Below are 25113 nucleotides of genomic sequence, written 5' to 3'. Positions count from 1 at the left end.
CCGATATCTAAAAGTTTTCAAAGATTTCCCTCTACATCTAGAGAAAAACTTCAAACCCCCAACATGAGCACTCTTCAAACCTGGACTTGATTAACAAGTAGATTCCAGGAACTGATATCAAACAGGTCTGTGAAACCTTCATTTTATTTGGGTTACTCCATCTGAAATCATCAGGGATCTTCTGCTCAGTCATCTCTGATTTGCTCAAAACTTTAATTTGTGTTTTTATCACACGTATTTAAAATGGTGCCTGTGAAATTTTAAACTGATAAATCAAATACATTCCGAGAATAAATTGCTTAATTGTTTGTCGACCCACTTTCAGCACAGTTTTTTTTTCGCGCATTGAAATTTGAGGATATAGAGGCAAAAACATCTCAAAGCAGAAGATAAAAGCCTCAGATTTTCACTGCTATTTTTAATCATACCATTGATTCAGCTTCTGCAATATTGGACAAGCAGATCAAATAGTCTTTGATTGTGGGTGAGTTGAAATATGTGGGGGAAAAAATTAAACTGTCATTCAAAGTTTCACCATTTTGAGCACAAAAATAATGTCAACTAGAGATATCTTCTGAACCATATGTAGCTGTATGTCCCATAAAATACAACGAAACATACTTGACTAATTTTGTTGACTTTTTTTAAACTGATTTTCGCAGATATAAGTTGTACCAAAACCAAAAAACAGGTTAGCTTATTTGGTTCAAACTTAACCCATTTGTGAAAACATAGAAACAAGAGTAATTTCATTCTTTTGCCCACCTCCAGACCACATTGGATGGGATTAAAAAGACTGTTAAGGTCTGTGAAACCTTCTGATACGACCTCGCTTATTAAGAGGAAGGGAAGCCATACAAAATCAAGTGTTTTTGGTCAAAAATAAAGTTGTTTATTAGCAAATAAATGTAGTAATAGACACAAACAAACAAGAGAAAAGGACTTATGGGTGCTGTTCACATCAAAGAATTAAATACAACTGAAAGAGGACTCTAAGTGCAGGAGCAACAACTATCTTTCCTGAGGTTTTCTATTCCAAAAATAAACCCCAAAAGACAGTCAAAACAGCCCCCTTGCTCCTCGTGTCTCTTAACAAAGGGTGCAGATCAGTATTCAAGCCTACACCTGCCCTCAAATCCCAGGTAGTCAAGCGATCGCCTTGGTACTAGTCATACGGAGCTATCACAACAGCTACGGCGTCTATTAGCTCAAAGCAATAACGAGAGGCACACCAGCAAACTGAAGACCCACAGCTGTGCCGAACTGTCAGGATCGGAAAACGTTTCAGTCCCCAAATTGCATCTGTGAGCACCAATCGGAACCACGCCCCGGCAGCTGGAACCAATCTCATGCAGGGGACCACACATTCTACCCAGCATCAAAACACTACAAGACACGGCAGATGGGCAAAACTTGTGGATGTAACATCTTCATTCTAGTCAGGGAAGCACAAATGCTGTAGAATACAACCTTAAAAAGGTCTAAAACTGCAATTTTAAACAATCTTTGCAGAAGATTTGAGAGGCCAGAGTACAGCGGTATCTCATCTAGACGTGGTCGATTGTGGTCTAAGCAGTGACACTCGAATAGATTAAAAGTTCCACCAACTGAACACCGTTTTAAACATCGGGACATTGAGTCCACACAGCTCGAACAGCGTCAGCAGAGCAGCAGATGTAGCGTACCTTGCACTTACAAATATAGCAGCATCACTGATGCTCCGTCTGTGACTACTCAGAATGCTTTCAAGCACAGCATTAGGCTGTAGGTCAACCATGTTTTGGAGCTACTCGGAGGACGCCGTGCACTCACTGTAAACATGTTGAAAATGCAAAGAAAAAGGCTTCAAACATATGCTGTGTCGTGCGAGTGAAGCCGTTCCGCTGCCAGAACTGACAGCTGGACTGAAATTGCAGCTGAAACGCTTCAGGTCTTACATACTTTCACAGCAAAAAAGTGAATCAATACAGTTACTTAAGGTGTTAACTTGAGGGAAACTTAACAGCTGAATTGGAAGCTAACTTCTGAAGACGGACAGCAAGGAGACAGGTCAAAGATGATGCATTTCTGCAGGTGTGTCTTTTACTTGTTCCTTTCACTTTCATTCACTCTGGTACTTAAATCATTTTGATGCATATTGAGCCAACACATCTACACACTACCTCCAGGAAATAGCCATATGCATGCACTTTAAAGTCAAACACTCCGCCTACCTGGGTTTTATATACTACCCCAACTGACTGCCAGCAATATGTGCAAATGGAAGCTTCATACCTTCAAATGCACACTCAAACACGAGGTGTGACAAAATTTAGCCTGTTAAAGCAGTGTGGGAGGCGACTGGCTGATCCGTGTTTTAACTTGAGGCCTTATTGTAGGTGTTGAGATGGTTCAGTACCTGGACAAACTCGGATGCTTCACTCGACTCGACTGATGCTGATAGCAGCTGTCAGATATTTTCACTGCCCTCAACATTCCCGAACGCCAGAGAATGGCAAACAGGCCTCCTGAGAACATTTGGGATCGGCAGCTTTGACTCTGGTGCTTGTTAGCTTCTGCATATTGCTCCTGATTCCTTTTGCCTGCAAACTTTGGAGATTATGTGTTTGGTTAGCTCCGTTAACCCCCAACTTTGGGGGCGAGAGCGGAATATTGTCTTTACAAAAAGCTGTGGAATAAAACCAAATCTAAGCAAAATTTGTGATATTCAATCAGAATCACCTTATTTCTCCGCCAAGGAAGGGCAGCGGAGTTATGTGACGATCGGCGTTGGTTTGTCTGTTCCTCTGTCTGTTAGCAACATTATGCAAAAATGGACAAACGGATTAGGATGAAATTTTCAGGGAAGGTCAGAAATGACACAAGGATCAAGTGCTTAGATCTAGGCAGTGATGCAGCTTGTAGTCTGGATCCACGAGATTTCCGTATCATTGCAAGATAGTGACACGCCGTTACTCTAACTATGACAAGTGATCACTATGTCAGCCGCCTGCTGACCATCACATCATTGCGATCCTACTACAAATCCACCGCTGTGTACCATGGAGTTTTCAAAGACCTCATCCGTCGGAAATGATCGAACGACTGAGCAGCCTTGGCGGAATACTGCATTCTCTGAATGCTTTTGTTGTTCTGCATGTCTCCCATAAAAATTCCTCAATAATATACTACTTGGAAAAAACAAATTCTGTACAAAAACTAAAAAATTCTGTGCAATTAAACATAACAGAAAAGCTAGCAGTGACCCAGATGTAACTAACAGCATCATGGCAAAAATTCTGAGACTGTTTGACTGAGCTAGGCTGAACTGTAAGCAGTATTTACATCGAGCAAATTAAAAATCTAACTATAGTCTGTATTAGTGATGTCTGTGGGCGTCTATGTTGCACATCTTGATTCCACTTTTTTTTTTCAATTATTGCAAAACAAATCACAAAAGAAATTCAAATTTCAATGATTTTTTTTCTGAATTATGATATCAAAACTGTGCCATTCTGTACAAAAGACATGCCTGAGTTTTCTCTCCTAGTCATGGTTGTGTTTCCATTGAGGTGCAGGATTTTATATTATGATGAGTCCACAGTGAGGGGAAAAGTGGGTTAGGTTACACAACTCTTAAGGGCTGTACATGTTTGAGGATTTTGATTAAAATCCGAAAAGTCTTCTCCCAGTCATTTTTCATTTCATGTCGAGGAGAGAAACCGAATGGGTGAAGTGGCAAAAGTCCTTTCTCAGAACTGGGTTTCGAATGATGTAACTCGTCTGCGGATGTGCCCCACATTATCAGATGTGACGATCAGCCGAATTCTCATTATCTGCATGATAATAATTTAATTTTCTTGCTCACAGGCCGATAATATATCAGGCACCATTTCTGTATTGTGCATCTGTAGTCAGTGGTGTCTGTGCTCACTGCTGTTTACAAGACCTCTAGGCTCTGCAGCCCATGGCAACGCTTTTACCCATGATCCTATAACACGTAACGGCGTCGCAAGATTGCTTCGTATTGACAGATTAGCAAGACGTATTCTCACGAGGAGCCTCACGTTTACAGCTGCTCTATTGTTTACGTGGGGGATGCAGAGGGAATTCAAATGAACACAAGCAGTGTGAGAGTGTAATGTCATGAAACGAGGCACCTGTTCAGAGCGAAAACCTAAGATTAGTCCACTGCCCAAGGCCAATATCAATCTTTTTCCAACAGTACACAACCGTGTGTTTATAGTGCATACAAATGCGCTAAGCAGTTGTATTGCCTCGGGTTGCTTCACAAGCTTGCAGACAAAATGAGCGGGTATCTGATGATGCCAAGAAATGAGACTCACTTTGCATGCTGCGGGATTTTTTTTTTTTTGAGGGGATGTGAAAGTGTTTAGGGCATGTAAAGCATCAGGAACAAACAAGAGGCTACCCAATGAAGCAAAGTGCACTGACTTAACATTATGCTACAAAGTCATCTAAAAAATCCTCAACAGGTTACACGGTATTATGAGAACTCCTGCATCGGCTGTTCTTTATTTGATATGTACATATGGATGCACATGTCAATAAACTCAAATCTCAACTTAATATTCAGAAAAATGCAATAAAATAGGGCAAAGATACTGGCCTACCTCTGGAACACTGGCAACAAAAGATGCTCAGATTTGTTAATTGTATCTCTGCTGATCTCTCACGTCTTAAACGAAAACTTCTGCCCTCAATTTGAATGAATTAAATTGAACCTATCAAGTCTATTCTGCTGCTTAACCAGGATCATTCTGTGCCAAATGACATTTGAACCCTGGATACGCTGTGTTTGTATGTTTGTTAACCCGCTGAACCTCGCTGGATTTCAGAGCAAAGCTATCTTTAACAATAAGTAAATAAATAAAATCACTCAATTACACTGACGGAAACTGTAAAAGTAGAACTGTCAGATTTTCTGCCTTCCGAAATCATCTGTGACACGGCGTCATGCTGGGAATCTAATCACTTCATTCTATACATCCTCATTAAACCCTTTGCAGGAACCAGTTTCTGTAGAAGTCCAAAAATAATGTGCTTCTCATGGCAACAGAGGAACCATGTTTGGCTCAGCGACAACAAACAGTCTCAGAGATTTCTGGCTGGACTAGGATTAACAGCAGGCTGTGTTTACACCGAGCAGACCGGAGATAAATAAGGAAACAAATCAAAAATGCAAATAATAAGATACAATGGGAACTTTTCTTGGTGTATAACAAACAATTAAAAAAATACAAGTTTGTTTTGTTTGTTTTTATGATTTACGGCATTATAATGTGGTTATACTGCTCAGAAGATATTTTTGCATTGCTTTTACTTCTAGCCATTGCTGTGCTGTTTCTGTAGAGGTGCAGGATTTTATATTGCAGCAAAAAATGATTATTGTTTTAAATATAATGGATAACATGTAAATTCTTTTAGTTAAGCCTTAAGGATCCAAAATTAATTTCAATGTAAGCTGACCTTAAGCTGCATAATATCATACACTGCCATTCAAATGTTTGGGGTCACTTAAAAATCTTCTTATTGTTGAAAGGCTTTTTTTTTTTTTAAATGAAGATAACATTACATGAATCAGACATAAAGTCTAGACATTGTTAATGTGGTAAATGACTATTCTAGTCAGAATTTTTTAATGGAATATCTCCATAGGGGTGCAGAGGAACATTTCCAGCAACCATCACTCCTGTGTTCTAATGCTACATTGTGTTAGCTAATGGTGTTGAAAGTCTCATTGATGATTAGAAAACCCTTGTGCAGTTATGTTAGCACATGAATAAAAGTGTGAGTTTTCATTGAAAACAGGAAATTGTTCAGATAACCCCAAACTTTTCAACGGTACTATATAAGACGTGCAAATCTGTAGCAGAAATAATTAGTTTGCTTGAACCTCAGTGTGCAAAATAAACCTCCTCAGACTTGTAGGTGCAGTAAATCCTGCTGGTAAACCCTAATACCACAAATAAATGGAAAAAAAACCCACGATGACTAAACTAGCAAGTAACTCTTTCATGGCAAACACATGTTCTATCAGTCGGGCTAATCCAAACAGACATGGTCACCAGGCGTTTTAGACATTTTTCGAAACCCAGTTGGCAAGAATTGGTGTGTTTCTAAAAAAAATACATTGTTGGAAGCCAGTTAGTTGACAAGAGTTTCATTGGCTGCCATTCAGCTGAAACAGCCTCAAAATAAGCCTCACAACATTAGCAACCTCCTCTTCCTCCTTCCGTTGCTATTGCAGGCTTCATATTTCACAGCAAAAAACTATAGATTCCCAAAGCTGCTCACCAGTTGCACAACAATCTGCCTACAGAGAAGCTCTTCCTCTAATTTTCTCGAACTATTTCTGCACATTTCGCATGCAAATAGACAAATTATCCTACCTGACGGGACTGTTCCTGCTGTCTGGATCTCGAGCCGTTACTGCGCCCACCTCCGTGCCACTCGGCGCGTTCTCATAAACATCCAAGATATAATAATCCATAGAAAAGATGGGGGCTTCATCCACGTCCCCGACTGTGATTTTAAGGGTGGTAGTGTCTTTGAAAGAACCAAGGTAGGAAAAACGAGGATCCACGTGCGTGTTGGTGCCCTCGATGTGGAGCGTGTAGGTCTTCTTCCTCTCGTAATTCAGAGGCTGTTGGGTGGGAAAAGGCACCGTAAGATTAGAAAATACACAGTACAAAGTAGTCGCACCGACAAAAGCAAATGTTAAACAAATGTACTTATTTGCTATAAGGGGCCCGAACACTGTTGTAATTACTTTGCGGTACCATCAGTGTCAGACAAATTATCGCTGCTTCTTTAAAGTGTATTACTTCCATGAACTGTTATCACTCTCAAAAGAATGGGGTCATTTGTCATAGGCCCTGTATGCTGGGAGAATATGAGGAGCTTATCACTGAAACAAAGGTCCGCAGCACCGCTAGAGGTCAAAATCTATTCGAACCTTCAAGCCTGTATCCAAAAACACATTGCCATTTGCTTCAAAAGAAGTGCTGAAGTGGGGATGTGCTTACCTTTTTGAGGCTGATGATTCCCTCCCTCGTGTCTCTGTCCGTGGATATGGAAAACGTGTTGGCCCCCTCCGAGTTAATGATGCTGTACTTGATGTCTGCATTGACGCCAAGGTCCTCATCGTTGGCTTTGATCTTCCCGACTGGCTTCCCCACTTGAGCTGATTCAGGGACGTACAGCTGGTAATTTTCTGCGGGTGAACATTGGATGTGTACCCATTTAGAGACAGTGGGGGGAAAAAAAACAGTTTCAAATGCATTACCAACCTCTCCCTGCCCCGCATCAACGACCTCCCCGAAAAGGGCTTAGCTAAGCAATTTGATTCTGTCACCATTTTTTTTTTGTTCCTGAGGGAATGTCATTAAAAATACTCTGCAGTGCTTCAATTGACGTTAAATGCTAAACCGGGGCTGATGGTGCTGCAGTGGAGCAGATCAAACTCTGAGGCGGATGATTATTCAGAAAATGTTGATGGTTTTGGAGCACTTTTTCACCGCGGCGCAAATGAAAAACTCCCAAAGCCGAGGGGGAATTACACTTGATGAGGCACTTGCAAAGACAAAGAATCACAACTTCATCATTGCTTAAATTTATCATTAAAATGGGGAAAAATCCGACGGCAAAACAGCGGGTTGTAATGAATGCCCATCCAATTTAGCTAGTTTGGAAAAATCTAACTGTAATATTAGAATACTGAGGCTCAAAATAAGCAAAACACATCATGGTGAGAAGCGCTATAATATGAGGGGAAGTGTTAATAAGCCATAAGAATTAAACACTAATGCTGAAATATTGTGTTTTCTCTTTTTATCCAGGTACAGTAAAGAGAATATGCTGTAAAGGATAATGGTCCTGTCCTTCATGTGCAAACATATGAGGATCTTTGGTCTGTTGAGTGAATGATTTCAAAAATACCTGCTTTCTTTCCATTTGCAAGATGAAACTACAGCGCATAATTCTTCTTACAGAAACCTTTTAGCTAATATAACCGCCTAAAGCATCTGCCACGGAGGTCCTCTGCTCAAGGTTGGAAATATCTGAGAGCATCCAGCTTGGCCATGTAGCGCCACAGAAGCTTAAGTATTCAGGTTAGCAGAGGAAACGCATTAACATCGCCATTGGTAATTTAGCTACATTAGCCTCCTGGCTAATTAACTATAAAAGACGCCAAAAGGCAGTAGTTTCCCGAGGACAAAGAGTTAGACACCGCTGACAAATACAGTGTGCGGTCCTCCAGTTTCCTGCATTTTATTCCAACATTAATCTCCATCTATTTTTAGATGAGCCTAATTGTTCAACCTCATCTTTATTAAGTTACTAGGGACCAATCAGGATGTTGTTTCAGGGTTGATATTGATTATTGGTGTCAAGAAAGGCCAATGACTGATATTTAGACCTGATATACATTAAATGGTGTATATTAACAGCATGTGATAGCAGGGAAACTTACATTCTTAACTCGACTTCTTCAAGAATAAGGTTATTACTGAACATGTATGCTAGCAACAGGAGACATTTTGCTGACCACTGTGAGATCTAGTTGAAACTGAACAGCTTGTTTCTTGCAGTTATGTCTGCTGTTTATTTCTGATTTGTTAATATTGCACAGTTGTATCCTATTTATTGCTCACGAAGGCCCATATTTAGAAGCGTTACTAATTATTGTTTTCCACATGAAGTTTCAGGGTATTCTGTAGTTCAATCTTAACTTTGCAGCTAGCTCTTAGCGTAGCTTTAGACACTTTGCAAGTAGCTAATGTCCAGATTTATACCAATGACTTGTGCTTCTTGTTTAGTTTTTGCAGGTTATGTCTCTGTCTGTCAGTTAAAGGAGATTATTAAAGTTAATATTCCTTTGGGTAGATGTTACGGTGTTCTAGATAGCGTTAGCTGCAGGCTAAAAGGCACAACAAACCTTGTAGTGATAGCCTTAGCCTAGCACTGTCAGCAATATGTTCCAGTTGCACCGACATCAGAGCATTGTTTGTGTAATAGGGAAACTAGGCATACTTGAAGAAGACTGCAGTGTTATTACAACTTCAGAAGTATCTGCTTAAGCCCGCTAATTCGCCAGAGCTAATAGGCCCTGCAAATGTGCTTGTCTGTCACTGTAAACAATTGCTTTCAGTAACTGGCTGTTTTTTGTGACATGTAACCAATTAGATAGACTAAAGAGAGAGACGTGGCTATATGGTCTATGTCAATAATTAGTCGATCCCGACATTTAAGCATTGTTTTCTGCAGATAATTCCACATAATAAACTACTAAAAGGCTTTTGAAATGTGCCATTTGTGATGCATACATTCTGGTCATCCTTAGATGCATTCCATACGTACTCTGGGGAAACGTGGGCGGGTTGTCGTTGACGTCTGTCAGTGTGATGTTGATGGTGGTGGAACCAGAGAGGCCTCCAACCTGGCCTGCCATGTCTTTGGCTTGGATAACAACTGTGTAGTGTTCTCTGGCTTCCCGGTCCATGTTGGCTAAGGCAGTCCTGATGATTCCTACAAGGTTGGAAGAAGAAAACAAATGGTCAGTTAGTGGTTAATAGCAACTAAGAAAACATGTTGCTTAGAGATTGGATCAAAGAAACTGCAAAAAAATTCAGAGAAATCATACTGCGGATATAGATTAAGACATGAAAAGAGATTATTGTTACTAATATTTCTACTCAACTTTCAAAACCTTTTATTTCACTTATAGACTACTCACATAGCACCCCATCACTCTTTCCTTTAAAGACTAACACCATAAAACTGCTTCTTTCGTCTTTGATTCTCTCGATCTCTCATTGTCAAGGTTAGACTTTCCTCACTTTTCATTATATTTAAAATGACTATGCAACCTTGGATCAGGGCAAAATGTAACTTTCTAAGGCACCCACTCCGTCACATTTATTACTACAATAACGCAGCAAACACAGCCATGAACTTTCACAATGCTAACTCAGTGATATATGACTGCACCTCTGCCCACTACAGAGAAACTGTGCACAGGTAAATTGGAGTGCAGAAACAAGCTAAAAAGACAGAAGCAGTATTGGGTTCCCTTGTTGCTGGGCAGCGGGAGATGTATTGAATGTAATATGTTCATATCTTGCACATATATTTGTCTGTGTGTGTTTGTGTGCGGTCATAACGTGTTTGTTGGTCTATATTAGTTTTCTGTGTGGGTCTATATCTGTGCCAGAGGGTTAATTCGCCATCTTAGCTCCTGAAACCACATCACCACACGGACCCTGATTTAATATGTTCTGCCTGTTACATCAGTGCTCGTTGTAAATTGTGCTTTTTCTCCCCAGAGCCAAGACCCTCTGGCAACCGTTGAACTTATGTTCCTGTGAACTTGTGAACCCTGCAATAAGACACAATGGTTGTCCGGGAGCAGTGAGACCTAAGAGTCGATAGCATGGCGGTGATCGTGGGGTGAAATAAACTTTGTTGTTGTCGACTCTTGCTGCGAGTGGAAATCACAACAAGGAACATTTGATAAGATGAATCGAGGCTTTGCCGAAGCCTGGCGAACATGGAATTTATTGTTTTCTGAAATAGTTTCAGTTTAGAGCAGCAAGTGCTGATCACAAGTTTTGCCTGAATCATGATACATAGTTACATCACATTATGCTACTTGGCTTTGTCAGGTGTATTCCCCCAACCATGTACCTAAAAAAAATGACTCCTATACAACTGCACTAGATTCTGAAACATATTTTCTGCTGGATTATTTTTGTTTGTGACATATCGGATATAAACTTCTCAACCAGTTAATCATTATAAGGTAGCACCGGACTTATCACCCCGGAAATTCAGAAAATGGATGAGAATCTTCAAACATAGTGTTAAAAGGACATTTTTTAACCCATTTACAAGATTTTTCTCAACCTAAGCAAGTAATTTTGGTGCTTAAAATAGTAGATATTTTTGAGAAAAAAAAATCAACCAAAGTAGGACGTTTTAACAAATCTAACAAGTAATTTTGGTGCCTAAAACTAACCAAACAACTAACGAAAACTGACAATAAACAGCAAGTGAAAACAAAAGTCTTTAGAAAAATGGTTCCACTTGGGACATAAACTCCCGTCTTGCTGTTGACTTCATGCTTTTCCTCTGGCTTCAGTTTGCGGAATTTGCGACCCCTTCAAATTGGAATCTTGTCCTATAATTTTACCTTTCAGGGACAAAATATATTTATTTCAAAAACTTCAATTACATTTTACTTGCATGGGAATGCAAATTTTGGGAAACAGGGTTGATTATTCCACTGTCATTGCTCATAACCTGCAAGCTGGATCCAAATAAATGCATAAGCCCTTTGCAGAAACACAGCGAATGCACTTTTGTTTTGATATTGCTAGTCCTTTAAGTAGTCTTTCAAGTGTAGTGCAACAAGGCTACCTTTGTGACTGTTTCTTTACAACTTAAAATCACACTAAAAAGTTATATTACTGCGTTTCCATTGTGAAAGTACTGTGACGGCCATTTTATTCTGTTCTCGGTATATTCTAAGAGTTGGCAAACTAGGTAGTTAGCTCACAAGCTAATGGTAAATCCTGGGGTATGAGCATTTCCTGATTAAATACTATTTAGTTATTCTTCCCATTGTTATTTTCCGCTGCAGTTTGCAACTGGTTTCAGCAAATAACAAAACTTGAACTAGTTAACTTGAACTTATCAAGCTGTTAAGGGAGTAGATTTTATTTTTACAGGAGCTGGTTGAGAGGAAAAACAGCTAAAAGAAAAGTAAATACTACTAGTGCTATAACTCGTTAGTAAATAATGGTGACAATATGCCAACTTTATGTTTACAACTTGTTTTTGCTGCCCCCAAGCGGTTTAAAAAATACTTAAAGTATGTTAACATAAGTGGGGGAATCACTGTAGGCTGTACTACTTTATCATTAAATTTGAAATATGCTAAGAGACATGCAACAATTTGGACACATCCAGTGAAATAATCTAATTAAGCAGATTCTCACCTGAAATGAAATAAAATAAAAATTCCTGCAACTGTTAAAGAATGAAACAATCTCTGCTATAATTGACAATCCGACGCTCATGATTATGGTCCTATGGTCAGCTGCTGTTTGAAGGAAATCTATTTAGGCTCTAAACTATTAAAACTACAAAGAGTGTTGAAAGGTCAAATTAGGTTGCAGCCCATTGGATCTCAGTGGATCTCACCCTCCTGGCATCCAAATCTCGCCCTGCCAGACCTCATCTTCTTCAGCATCACAACATTAAACTCGCATACAAATCTGCTCCCAGACTCCGTCTGACACCGAACAAACAAATGTAAAATGTCAGCTTCTTTTCCTCGACTTTATTAAACAGCTGTAGCATCCCACAGCAGCCGGATCGATATCGTCTCCCCCCGAGGGGCTTTTTGCAATTTATCCACAGCAGCGGCAACTTCATTAATTATTTCAATCTTCTGACGAGTCATTGTGATCCTACGGAGCCTTATTAACCTAAATAATTTCCTGCACAGAAAACAGCTGAGCTACAGTGAAATCAGGATGAACGCAGAGCTGCTGTTTACGTTCTTATTTTCGGATTCCTCTGCAGAATCACAATTTTATTTTGAAGGATTATCAAGTGGTTTATTGGAGGGAGTTTGCAGTTTTGCTGCTTAAACACAATATTTGCAGTAGTGGCATTACTGAAAGCAAAACTTAATTACTCAGTGCGGTAATGAAAACTAACAGACAGTCGGCCTAATAATGAAAACACCATTTATTATCCTTAGCCTGTAAGTTACTGTAGATTCATTAGTTGGATCAGTGCGGGGGTATGTCCATTTTCATGTACAGAATGAATGTGTTTCCTGAATTGCACCAAACAACAATAATATTAATTTTAATAAACAGGGGAAAAGCTAGTTTGCCGCTGTAATTTATTATTGTTTACAGGCTGACTTATTTGCAGGTTTTTCCTCACTGAGGTGAACTTTTTACCATTTAAATTCATTTAAAAGCTCTCTTCACCCAAATGACCAAAAACGAAAAGCAAATGCACGAATTAAACAAAACAAGCACGCCAGGTGGTGTGTGACCATTAAGATGGTTAGATTTAATTTGAAACATCTGACTCTCAAATGCCACCAAAACAATGCAGGCGAACAGAAGTTGGCGGTTACATCATTAATGACTCACATGCAGGAGATTCAGCTACAACATATCATCCCAAAAACAGAGCTGCTGTTAGTCTGGATGGTGGAATTCACATCCACAGAGTACCATATGTGCAGCTTTTAGTGGAAACCCTTCTCACTGATGAAATGGTCCCTTTTTGTGTTGTCTGCAGAGTGGTATGTGAGCTCCGACCTCTCTGGACAAGAGCTCCCTCTTTTCATGAATCTCAATTTAACCCCTGAATGAATCCACATTTAGTAAAATGTGTCTGAAGGACTTTATCCGCTGATGCAGGTGATTGACCAAGTAAATTTTCACTTATATCAATTATTCTGTTAAGACTCCAACTGCAGCAGCTTGAATTTCACAAAATTTTAAGAGTGAATAAATGCAGTTTTATGATTTTCTATATTCTCAGGAGAGGCGGCTACAGCAGTCTTATACAATGGGTCGTTTTCCTCTCTCTTTTTCTCCAGGACTCCATTGACAGAAACTAATCCACTCGCCTCAGGCTGAATAATCATTAAAAGTGGGTCAAGGAGCAAAGCAGCCAACAGTATTAAGATCCAAGGGATCTTAGGTTACACATCATCTGTCACACGGAGCAGCAGGAGGTCCGACAGACTGCAAACGAAACAGGAATCATCAGCAGTAAATCAACAGAAACGGAAAAAAAAGACAGTAAATAGCTTGACAGAGTGCAATGGAACAGTAGTATCCAAAGTCTATGAGAACTGATGGAGAATGATGAGCCAAAACATTAAAACCACTGACAGGTGAAGTGTGCAAGACTGGTTGCCGTGTTACAGTGCTTTGTCAGACCATTCTGTAGTAGAGAACGTTCTGACTATCCTGTTAGTATTTCTTGAAACCAATCACAAGCATTATGTCAATATTCACACACAGAGAGACGAGTACTATGATTAAAATGGGTAATCCACCTCACAAACTGCAAAAACTAGTTTAATACGTGGTTCAAATCCTCTGCAACACTCTCCTTTTCAGTGTGGTAGGCTGCAGCCCACAGCTAGTTGTTGGTGTTTCCCGTGGTGAACAAAACTGTAACATGCAGATAGCGGAAGGGTGGGCGAAAGTTGACTGAGACAGTCGGCCACTGGCAGGTTTGACATGTACCACCCACCTAGACATTGTTCCTGACTAAGGAAAACGCCCCACTGTGGCAACTTTCTCATTAGTCCAGCTTCGCCAGACGATTCTGTAGTACAGAATGGTCTGACTGCACTACACTATACTAGACAGTACCATGAATAAAATGGATTATCCACTTTACAAACTGCAAAAAACTGGCTCATTGTAAGGTCCAAATCCTCTGCAAAACTTCCATTTTCAGTGCAGCAGGTTGCAGCCTGCAGCTCGTCTTCAATTGTTCTCCATTGGACAAGCAAAACTGTAACTGGGAAAGTACTCTGACATGTACACTACCGTTCAAAAGTTTGGGGTCACTTAAAAATGTTGTCAGTTTTGAAAGAAAAGCAGTTTTTTCAATGACGATTACACTGAATTTATCAGAAACACAGTCTAGACATTATTAATGTGGTAAATGACTATTCTAGCTGGAAACAGCTGATTTTTAATGGAATATCTCCATAGGGGTACAGAGGAACATTTCCAGCAACCATCACTCCTGTGTTCTAATGCTACATTGTGTTAGCTAATGGTGCTGAAAGGCTCATTGATGATTAGAAAATCATTGTACAGTTACGTTAGCACACGGATAAAAGTGCGTGTTTTCACTGAAAACATGAAATTATCTGGATGACCCCAAACTTTTGAGCAGTAGTGTACCTCAAACACCTAAACATTGTTCCTGACCAAGCATCACACCCACCGTGGCAACTCCAAGAAGGACAACACCACCCGTAACGCCACTAAAACTGCTCAGGGCCAGCTCTAGAAATACAATACGGAGCTCAAGGTGTTGATGAGGCCTCCAAGCTCCCTAGATCCCAATCCAATCGATGCACCAGAGCAAGTCCAAATCACCCTAAGAATCTAACTGACACTAGCTACTGTGTCCATGCGCCAATTGGTCAGCGCTGTTCTGGCAGCACAAGGGGCCACCCACACGATATTAGGTTGTTGCTGATCGATGCAAGTTTTATGAGCAGAGCGCGTTTAAGAGTGCTTGAAATTGCCTTCAACATTTGACCTAATATCAGATGATTTTGTAATCTCACCATAACCTTTAAAAATCTAAACTAGACTGGGTTGAGGGGAGTTTCTGTGAATGAGCTGTGAGTGGAATGTACTGCTGCATCTGCAGCGGTATGAATAAACTCCAAAGCCATTGATTCCTCCTGTTCATATTTCTCCCGTGGCTGGTGCTTCTAGACTTTTTCAATAAAAAGGACAGGATCGCTTAGCTGCTTTTAAAGGAAGATTTCTTTGGATGTAAAGTGTCACAGCATACGGTGTGTCCTCCACTTGTACTTCAAGGCCACATAGAGAAACCACATGTGGAATAAAACTAGATTTAGACAGTTTTTCTTTTTCCTTTAAGGTACTTCCAAACAAACTGCAGTGGCTCAGTGTGATAGTGTCTACAGTTTCTGTGGTGTCATTCTGTGTGTATTAGTTCTGCCCGCAAAAGAACAACCGTTAAATGGGGCAGCAAGGCGAGGCAGGCTTTATTTCAAGGGATATCAAAGCAAATAAATTTACTCTGGCTCCCAGGTAGGCTCCTCTCTGACACAATATGAAAATGTTTTGTAAAAGCCACATTTGCACAGCTCCCTTTGCACATTCCATTTAATTGTCTGACATTAGAATCACTCCTTAATTTAAAAGCAATAATAGCGGCTCTATATCTTAACGCTAGTTCTAGCTGAATGATTACCCTAATTAAATCTGAGTCGACTGACTTGTGAGTTGGCAGTGAATTATAGTTTGGTACATTCTGTCTTTCAAAGGCAAAGCAGACAGTGACAGACTGTGCTCTGTTTGAATTCTGGCTGACTTGACAGGACATATTAGCTTCATGCTACCCTCCCTGTTGGACATGCCAGAACTATGAGCAAAATGCACACGAATGATGAAAACCGCCGTTTAAATCGAGACGTCGTGCCAAGATGTCGCTCTGCATCCACTGCATGAACGCTCACCTTCTTTAAATAGTAAATAAATAAACTATTCATTTTAATACACAGAATTTCATCAGCTTTGTATTTGCAAAGCATTTAAAAAACAGCATATTTAAATAATCCAACGGAAAGACTGACAGATTTCATACGGAAAAAACTATTATCAGACTTAGGGGGAAAAACACAAAACGTCTGTCTTTTAGGCTCCCGCAGAGGTTGAAAATGCTCTACATATTCAACTATTTTCTATTTTTCCAAGACTCAGAAGACAAGTGTTTTATTTTTGTTGATGTTCTTTTCAAATGCCAGGTCTCAGCATGGATCTGCTGCTTTTCTTAGCTTCCAAACTAATCAAACCGCCCGCAGCTATTTTGCCTGTAATGATGCAAGCTCTGCAAACTCTCTTGGAAGTCCTTTTGTTATTAACTGCAGTCTTAGCATTACTTAACCTGGGGTCCTTGAGACACACAGACCTTGGCAAGTGGCCATACTTTCCATTAAAACCACACCAAGACAGACGATCTGACCTTTCAAGTCTCTTATTACCCCTTTACTCGTGAAGGCGCATCGCTCCAGAGCAATATTTCACGGCGGCGGCTTTAGGAACATTGAGCACACACTGAAAGTATGAGGTTGTTCTGTTTTTGGCTTTGGGAATTCTGCTGTTGTCCACAACAGGACGACCCGCTGCCAGTCATTTAACATCAAACAAATGAGAGCCCGCTGCAGAGGAATGGGAGCGTCGCTTTCACTGCAGCTACATTACAAACGCACAATCACAGAGCCGCATTCATTCCTAAATGAAATTCTTTAACAATACAGAAACGGTCACAGGGGTATTATCCGGGAACTCCGAGTACCTGAAAGGTATGTCAGTGCTTTGACACAAAGATCAGATCCCTGAACTCCCTTTCCTGACCATTTCTGAGCTGTAATACCTCAGATAGTCTGTGCTATATCTCTGCGGAGCTCGTCAGTTAATTTAGAAAATAATTGAGAAAGAGCTGACTTCCTTGAACCTGGGCCCATTTGACGCAGCGAGGTGGTTAGCCTTTTCCTCAACCTCCCCAGTCTATTAGGGTTGATACCATCACACTATCCACCTCTTTGTCTGGCTGAAAACTTCTAAAGGAGGACAATCTCCTGGGTGAACAAAAAGGATTATAGGAGATTACTAAAGTGCTCTTCAATCTCCAGCTTCAGGAATCGTGGTTTTTTGGCTCAGCCGATACAGCGTTACCCCTGTGTGTCTGCACTCCTAAAGCATTTCTGGAGAGGAGATAGATAACATCAGCGGCTAGAATAATCGTAGCAATCACAGCTACAAACATTTCTCTGTTTGTACATTAGATGCTATATCTGACTGAGTCTGCATCATGAATGATTTATAAAGTGACAGCTCTTTCCTTGATGTAACCAGAGGTAAGACTTAATCCATTAACTGCAAAAAAGAAAAGGGAAAAAAAGCACGTCTTGATCTGTGTCAGCTCCTTCAATAAACTCGAACGCTCACAAATCCCAGATCAGCAGAGAAATTAGCCTATTTAGGATGCAGAGGGGACTCGGGGCTTCTGTCGCATGTGTGTGTGGGCAAGTGCAGATGTGAGGTGGGGTTGAGGGGCATTCGACTGAGACTCCGGAGGAACAGCCTTGATATCTCTGCGGGTTAGTGACAGATGCACGGTAGTGATGGAAGAGACAGGACTTAAAAAACTATAAAACGGATAAATGCAGCCACCATCCCCGATGTGCTTTTGCTGAGATGTAGAAAACTTCTTATTAAATTTGCTGGCTTGCAGTTTCGGGATTTGCAAACCATGTAATCAAGCACATCCATCGCAGTGAATGTTCTTAAGGCAGTTAGCATGTCACTAAGCTCGCCATATCACACTAGTCATAAACTGTAAAAGCGCTTTGGCCAAAAGTGACAGGGCATTCCCCCGTAAAAAATCTGCAAAATGCACATCCTTGCAACATTTCTAATTTTTCTCCAGGGTGAGTTAGGTTCATTTAGGACACAGAGGTTCACTCTGTCTATCTATTTCTCTGTTTCTGCTCTTTTTTTAACCAAATTCTCATAAAAGTCACAACATAAGCAGCGGGTAGAGGTTTTATGTCTAAAAGGACATATCGCCAGGATTTGTGGATTTGTGGATTTGTGGCTGTTACTGGAAAGTCTTTGCTATGTACTTTGAAAAAGTTTAAAAGAATACTTTGAGATTGTGAGAAACACAACCTATTTGTGTCTGTTCAATACACAGCTATCAGCTGGTTAGTTTAGGCTGCACATCCATCACAGTGAATGTTCTTAAGGCAGTTAGCATGTCATTAAGCTCACCACATCACACTAGTTATAAACTGTAAAAGCGCTATGACCAAAAGTGACAGAGCATTCCCCACAAAAAAATCTTCAAAATGCACGTCCATGCAACATAGAGGTTCACTCTGTCTATCGATTTCTCTGTTGTTCCTGTGTTTCTGCTCGTTTTTTGACCAAAATCCCCAGAAAAGTCACAACATAAGCAGCAGGTAGGGGTTTCAGAGTCCTTCAAAAAGGCTACTTTGGGGATTTGTGACTGTTATTGGAAAGTTCTGACTGTACACTTTGAAAAAGTTTAAAGGAATAATTTGAGAAATAGAACACAAAGAGCGTAAAGGCTGAAAATAAGGGCCAGCCTGCTGCTGCTGCTGCTCAAAGGTAAAATCCACTTAGCAGCATCTCTGAAGTCTCATAACATGTTATGACATCCTTGAGTGTTGTTGTTGCCGTGAGGTTGCCAGGCAACAAGTAGAAATTGCAGAAAACCCACTGTGGCCTACAGCAGAAAGTAATCATGTAAAAGGCAGCTTTAATGGTGCTGGAATGCACTTTGCATTCACACTGGCATTAGCACAAGCTAGCTTAAGCTAACCAGATATTTGCCTGGCTCTGGCTTCATACTTCGCATCTTCACTCATTTACAAAAAAATGTCAAAATGTTCCTTTAAATCTACTTGTATATGGGTAATAAATATTAAGACTGCTGAAATTTGGACTTGCCTCAATTGCTGCTTCCACATGAAGTAACTGAAAGTATGGATAAAGGATGCATTTACTACTTTTTCAAAAGTTCTTAATCGATAATCAGCAGTGTTACTGACCAATAATTAACTTGTTTGTACCAGACAATTGGCTACACTAGGACGGAAAACTCTGTCCTAGTATTTAAAGGCCAAGTTTGATAAAGTGAGCACTGGCATGAAGTCACTGACTGCATTTAAAGTCTCTGTCATGGTGCCCTATTACTCGCTGAACACCAAACTCTGCTTGCCAATACAAAAACCACACATAGTTTCAAATCCAGCGTTAAACAATCTGTCTTCACCTGGTGGTGTAACCTGGTACTACAACTACAGCACCTCAGAAAAGTATTTACCCTCCATGGAAGTTTTCCTCTTCTATTGCTTTTCAACGTTGATTTCTGGTCAATTTAATTTGGCTTTCTTGACAAGACTTACAAAAACAGATTCTTTCAAAGTGAATTTCTAGTAATGTCACTTAATTAAAAACAGTATTTGACAGATGCACCTTTGACTGCAATTTCAGCATTAAGGCTGTGTGGACAGGTCTCAAAAAGCTTTAAACATCTTACAACTGCAATTTTACCCTGTTCTTTGCAAAACTGTTTACATGGGGTCCTCGACTTCTAAATTTTTTTTTTCACAAGTGGCTTCCTACAAAGCCGCTTGTGTTTACTTAGGTCATTCACTTCAAAGAGGGTGAATACTTAGCCAATTATTAATGTTACGTATTATATATTTTGATTAATTGAAATAACGATGTAGATACATACATTTATACATTTTCTAACCTGTATATTTGGGTAATGTGTTTTTAATTAGGCAAATCGTTAACAGAAATAAATCAATTAACTAATAATCATTTCCCATCCCTCGTATTTATTTAAAAGTCTGCAGACTTTCACTTCATCCATGAAACAGATGATTCCCTTGATTAGCCTCTTCATTCTTTTTGGATGTGTGATTGTGCTTCACTAACCAACAGTGAATAATCTCCACACAAATTACATCTCGCTGTGCCTTTCACAAAGCTAGGGACACCTCTAATTTTGAAATGGTATAAATATTTAACTAATCATTAATGTATTTGCCTTGTTGAAGCTGACATGCTACTGTTTTGTGCATTCTCGTCGTCTTTCAGGGTATAAATAGTGTGTATAATTTCAGAGTAATGTGTTTGACAGTCATTTTTAATGACTCATTCATACAGGTTCTATTGATTATCTGCCCTTGCTGGAAACAGGATCATAAAATGACACTTGGCTTCTTTGTAAATAGCTATAAAATCACAGTTCATTCATTTTAATGTTGGCCAACACTTACTTTGACATCTCCTCTTTACTACTTTACCAAATTCATGATTTTGAGTGAATTAAATCAGCAAGTCTAGTCGCCTGCCACATTCACCATTGACTTTGGTTCTGTTATCCTTTGATCCCAAAGCTCTGAAAGACTTATTGAACACCATCCAGATGTCAGATCATAAACCCGTCATAACACATTGATCAACTGGAATGTTTTTATGACAGAAAGACACATTTCTCAAACCCCAGCATGACGCGTGCCAATAGAAAGAGCATATTTACAGAAGTTGAACATAACTTTGAAGAAACTACTCATGAAAAAGAAACTTATGGCCATGGAAAATCATTTTTGAAAGTGGAACAATTATTACAGAGCACAAAAGCTGCCACATTTGTTTTCTGCTGCCCACATTTTTCCCCTCGAGCCTTCCATCAAAATCAGTTGCATCAGTCATGTTTATGTCTCGACAAAGTCTTTGTCATGCTCATTTATTTCTTCAGCGAAATAAATCCCAAATTTATTCCTCTCCTTTAGACCGGCGTATAAAATCACCACAGACGCATCAGTTACAGTTTCACTATTGGAGATCTGTTTTTTTTTCTGAAGATGAAAGTCATTCCGGTTAATTATTCAGTGAAGACGTGTGAATCAAGTGCAGCTTTGTACAAACTTAGAAATGCAGAATGCTTCAAAGAATCGACCAGTGATGTGGTAAATGCAGAATAAACATGAGTGGATGTAAATGTGGCTTAGTTAAATCTGTGAAAATAACAATACAAAAACTACGTTTGAATCTTTACGAGTCAGAATCAGCTAAGGAGTAAATAATGTGTAACAAATCATCTAGAGATTCAAATTCTTTTATTGATTAATCAAAGGACATTTTATTACACTTTGATGATTGCCTTAACAATAGAAACATATGAAAAGATGGTAAACTAGGCACGTTTTTGATGTTCATGTATGTCACTTTTTGATGGAAAAAAAGTTCACTTTTTTCTGCCAAATTGCATTTGTTAGCATGTGTCACAAATATGTTTCAATCATATCTTTACCATTTATTTTATTATTCTACCAAGGAGGGGAGCCTCGGCAGAGTTATGTGACGATCAGTGTTGGTTTGTCTGTCTGTCAGCAACATTACTCAAAAACGGATTTGGATGAAATTTTCAGGAATGACACAAGGATCAAGTGATTAGATTTTGGCCGTGATGCAGCTTATAGTCTGGATCCATGGACTTGTTAAAGATTTCTGTATTGTTGTAAGATAGCAGCATAGTGTCACTTTAACCATGACAAGTGAACACTACATCAGCTGCCTGCTGACCATCACATGACTGTGATCCTACTACAAATCCTCCGGTGCAGACTTATCAGGACTTATCTGCTGAAAATGACACAAGGAATGATTGATTAAATTGTGGGGATGTTTCCAAAATGTAAACCTGCATAACACAGACCTGTGCTTAGAGCAAGATTCTGTTGTTTGTGGGTACAACTATATTAAATGTCCACATTCTATGGGGATTTCTACCACAACTTTTTCCAAGATTTCAGTCGTTGTAAATGATACAACTGAGCAGCTTTGGTGCTGTCCAGCGCTCTCTGAGTGCCTTTCTAGTTGCTTTACTGTCGTTCCTTTTTAGCCAACTAATCGGAAATTAAAAGTGGCCGAACATTTTATGAAAGTGTCATGTTTTACCCCAAACAATGATATTTTCAACCTAATCAAGTAATTTTGGTGCATGAACTTACCAAAGCTTGATGTAAGTAGTTACCATTGTGAAGGTGTTACCCAAAGTGTCATATCTTCAGATGAGATGAGATAAGATCATCTTTATTGATCCCACAGTGGGGAAAATTCACTGTTACAGCAGCCCAAAAGACAGGGGTATAAGGGCAGTACAAAACATTACATATAAAAACAAATGCAACAAATTATTGAATATAAGATTTCAGATCTCACTATACTATGTAGTTTGGGTGCCTAAAATCAGTGAAAATAAAACTTAAATCTAAAAATAATGGCCCTATATGGGATGAAATCCCAGCCTCCAGGGTTTCCACCCTCAAGCAGATTGAAAGCCTTGACTTCAATGTCACCGGTGAGAAAAAATGTTTGTTTCAAAACAAAATGATATTTCTTTCAAGATGTAAACGAGAATGTAGTTTATTTGTATTTGAGCATAATTTTGTGACATCACTATATTACGTTTCTAACTATGTAATGGGACCAAATGTGGCGTTAAAAACAAATTGTACATAGTGATGAATTAAATAGATCACACTTCAAGTATGTAATAAGAAAGTAATGACAAAATTAAGCATGTTTTTGAGTGTGAAATAACCATTTTAAACTCAACTGACACACAGAGGTTCTTAAAAAAAATGAAGTAATTTATAGTCTTGCTAATCTTGCACGATCTACATGACTTAATGCAAAAGAAAATTCATTTTTCAAAGTAGATAAAACAGTACACTAGATACAAGAGGATTATTTGATGTGTTCACAATCTCAAATGCATAAATTAATCCTAAATTCAGTGATATACGTCTACAGGATCAGTGGTATGGGGTTGGTTCGCAGGTTTTGCATTTGAAAAATCCCTCTGAAATGCAAATCTGCCAAAATGAAGTTGTGATACTCATAATTTGTTGATTTCAAAGAAAATACTGTGTTTGAAGACTATCACTTTGAGATCCAACAGGTGATTAGTACCATTAAACCGGATACTGATGGCTAATTTTGATAGACACTTTATTTTATTCATTTATTTCTATATATAACTATAACTATCAGAACAGATTGAGGTTGGAAAATGAGAAACGTATCTGAATGACTGCAGGCTTTATATATACAGAATAAATGCTTTAAAATTTACTACATCAACACAAACAATTATTCAGAAGTGGAAAAAAAAACTAATTTAGCCATGGATTAACATTTTGTCAGACTACTGAACATTACAAATGTTCTGCAGCAGCATCTACAGGTGCTTTAAGGACATTCAGCTACAGTAATTTAATTTAATTTAACTGCCGCGAGACATTAAGAATACCGAGATATTTAGTAAACAATCCAGGAGCTGAAACAACACTTCATTACTGCTTTGCCAAGGCCTATATGAGCACTCTCAGGTTGAAAAGTGCATTACTGTGCATTGTAACCTTGATTAATTTACCATTTAATGCAATTTCCAAGCAGCCAGAGGGGTTTAATTTGCTGGTACATTTGAGCTTATCAAGGCCGCTAAGCCAGGACGGAAGTAGCAGGTAAAACTGTTCACGCTGTGTCTCGCTACGGATTTAGGTCAAGTCTGAGACAATCCTTTGGGCATTCCCTCAATGCCATATGTGCAGGCCAAACGCTATCATTACCCTCTGTCCTTAAGCGATCTTTCCCTCCATACCTCATGGGTCTTGTAGAATCAGTCACTGCTGCATCAAGCGACCACGCCAAGGTCGAGGCATGTACACCGGCGTGTGTGTTTTGTAGACGTGTGTTCTTCTAATCCAGCTACTAATAAGTGCATTTCCCACGGCGGCGTATCTGCAGCCTAAGCACAGTGGGAGCCAGGTACATGCGGCTCTGAGGAGGTGTGAGCAAGCTAATGCACTGCGAGACAGATGCGGGAGCAGCTTCATCTCCCCGGTGTGGCGCTCGAAGAAGTGGCAGCTCGCCAACACGAGCACTTTAAGAGCGAGCATATTAAAGATCACATGCGAGCGCGACTCCCTCCACATTTTCCCACTGACCGCTGGAGGTCCTTGTCCTAATTTGAGAGAGGAGGGCTGTTTGCCAGTGGCGAAAACAACAGCCGACTTGTATAAATTAATGTGTGGGCGGAATAGTGCTGTGTAGAGAGTGCAGCTGGTTAGGCCTTCGATCACATCCCGACTTCACCCCTCCCCCACAACGCTGAATTACAATGCAGACAAGATGCCGAGTCAGCTCGAGCAAAACAAGCCATCTGATGTGTCCAAAAAACACGCCCAGCATCCATGGAAACCACTGGAGAATATCGCATTTTTACAGTCAAAACCTACTACCTACACGAACATACAGCTGATAAAACAGAATATGCAGCACTGGCTGAGAAAGCCCAGTTTTTACTCACAAACCGGCATCACTTCTGGCTCCCCACACCACTGTGAAATTGCTCCATCAATCCCCTACCGCCTTCTCCCCCGAGGTGAAGTCAAAATATTCAGCAATTCATTTGTGTTGCTCATTCAGCAAAAGAATTCATGTTTTACACGGGCGTTATAGTCTCAAAGGGAATAATAGTTGCTCCAGACAGCAATGAATCAATTCATACAAGTGGATTGTTGTTCATGTGAACCGACAGCAGCTGCAGCGGAGGCAAAGCACGCAAAACTCCCAACAAGACATCCAAAGGCGAGTTCAAAAATAAACAGGCGTGCATCAGCACACATTGTATAAAAGTTCAATGTCTTGCACTTTAGAAAGTTTATTAACATTTAATGGC

The 25113-nt window shown here is 39.7% G+C and overlaps 1 protein-coding gene across 3 annotated transcripts in view; it reads right to left on the bottom strand.

The window, feature by feature from the left end:
- Positions 1-25113, bottom strand: part of LOC110965201 (cadherin-18) — a 209661-nt gene that overhangs the window by 37940 nt on the left and 146608 nt on the right. For all 3 annotated transcript variants that reach the window (XM_051940503.1, XM_051940501.1, XM_051940500.1), the window contains exons 5-7: positions 9364-9531; positions 7029-7216; positions 6393-6646 (exon numbers count right to left, since the gene is read on the bottom strand). In XM_051940503.1, the coding sequence (XP_051796463.1) occupies positions 6393-6646; positions 7029-7216; positions 9364-9531 (610 nt within the window). The remainder of the gene's footprint in view (positions 1-6392; positions 6647-7028; positions 7217-9363; positions 9532-25113) is intronic.

This window comes from Acanthochromis polyacanthus, chromosome 20, assembly GCF_021347895.1.
Source record: "Acanthochromis polyacanthus isolate Apoly-LR-REF ecotype Palm Island chromosome 20, KAUST_Apoly_ChrSc, whole genome shotgun sequence".
NCBI classification, from domain to species: domain Eukaryota; kingdom Metazoa; phylum Chordata; class Actinopteri; family Pomacentridae; genus Acanthochromis; species Acanthochromis polyacanthus.
Note: the sequence above shows the minus strand (reverse complement) of the source record. Positions and strands in the feature narration are given on the sequence as shown.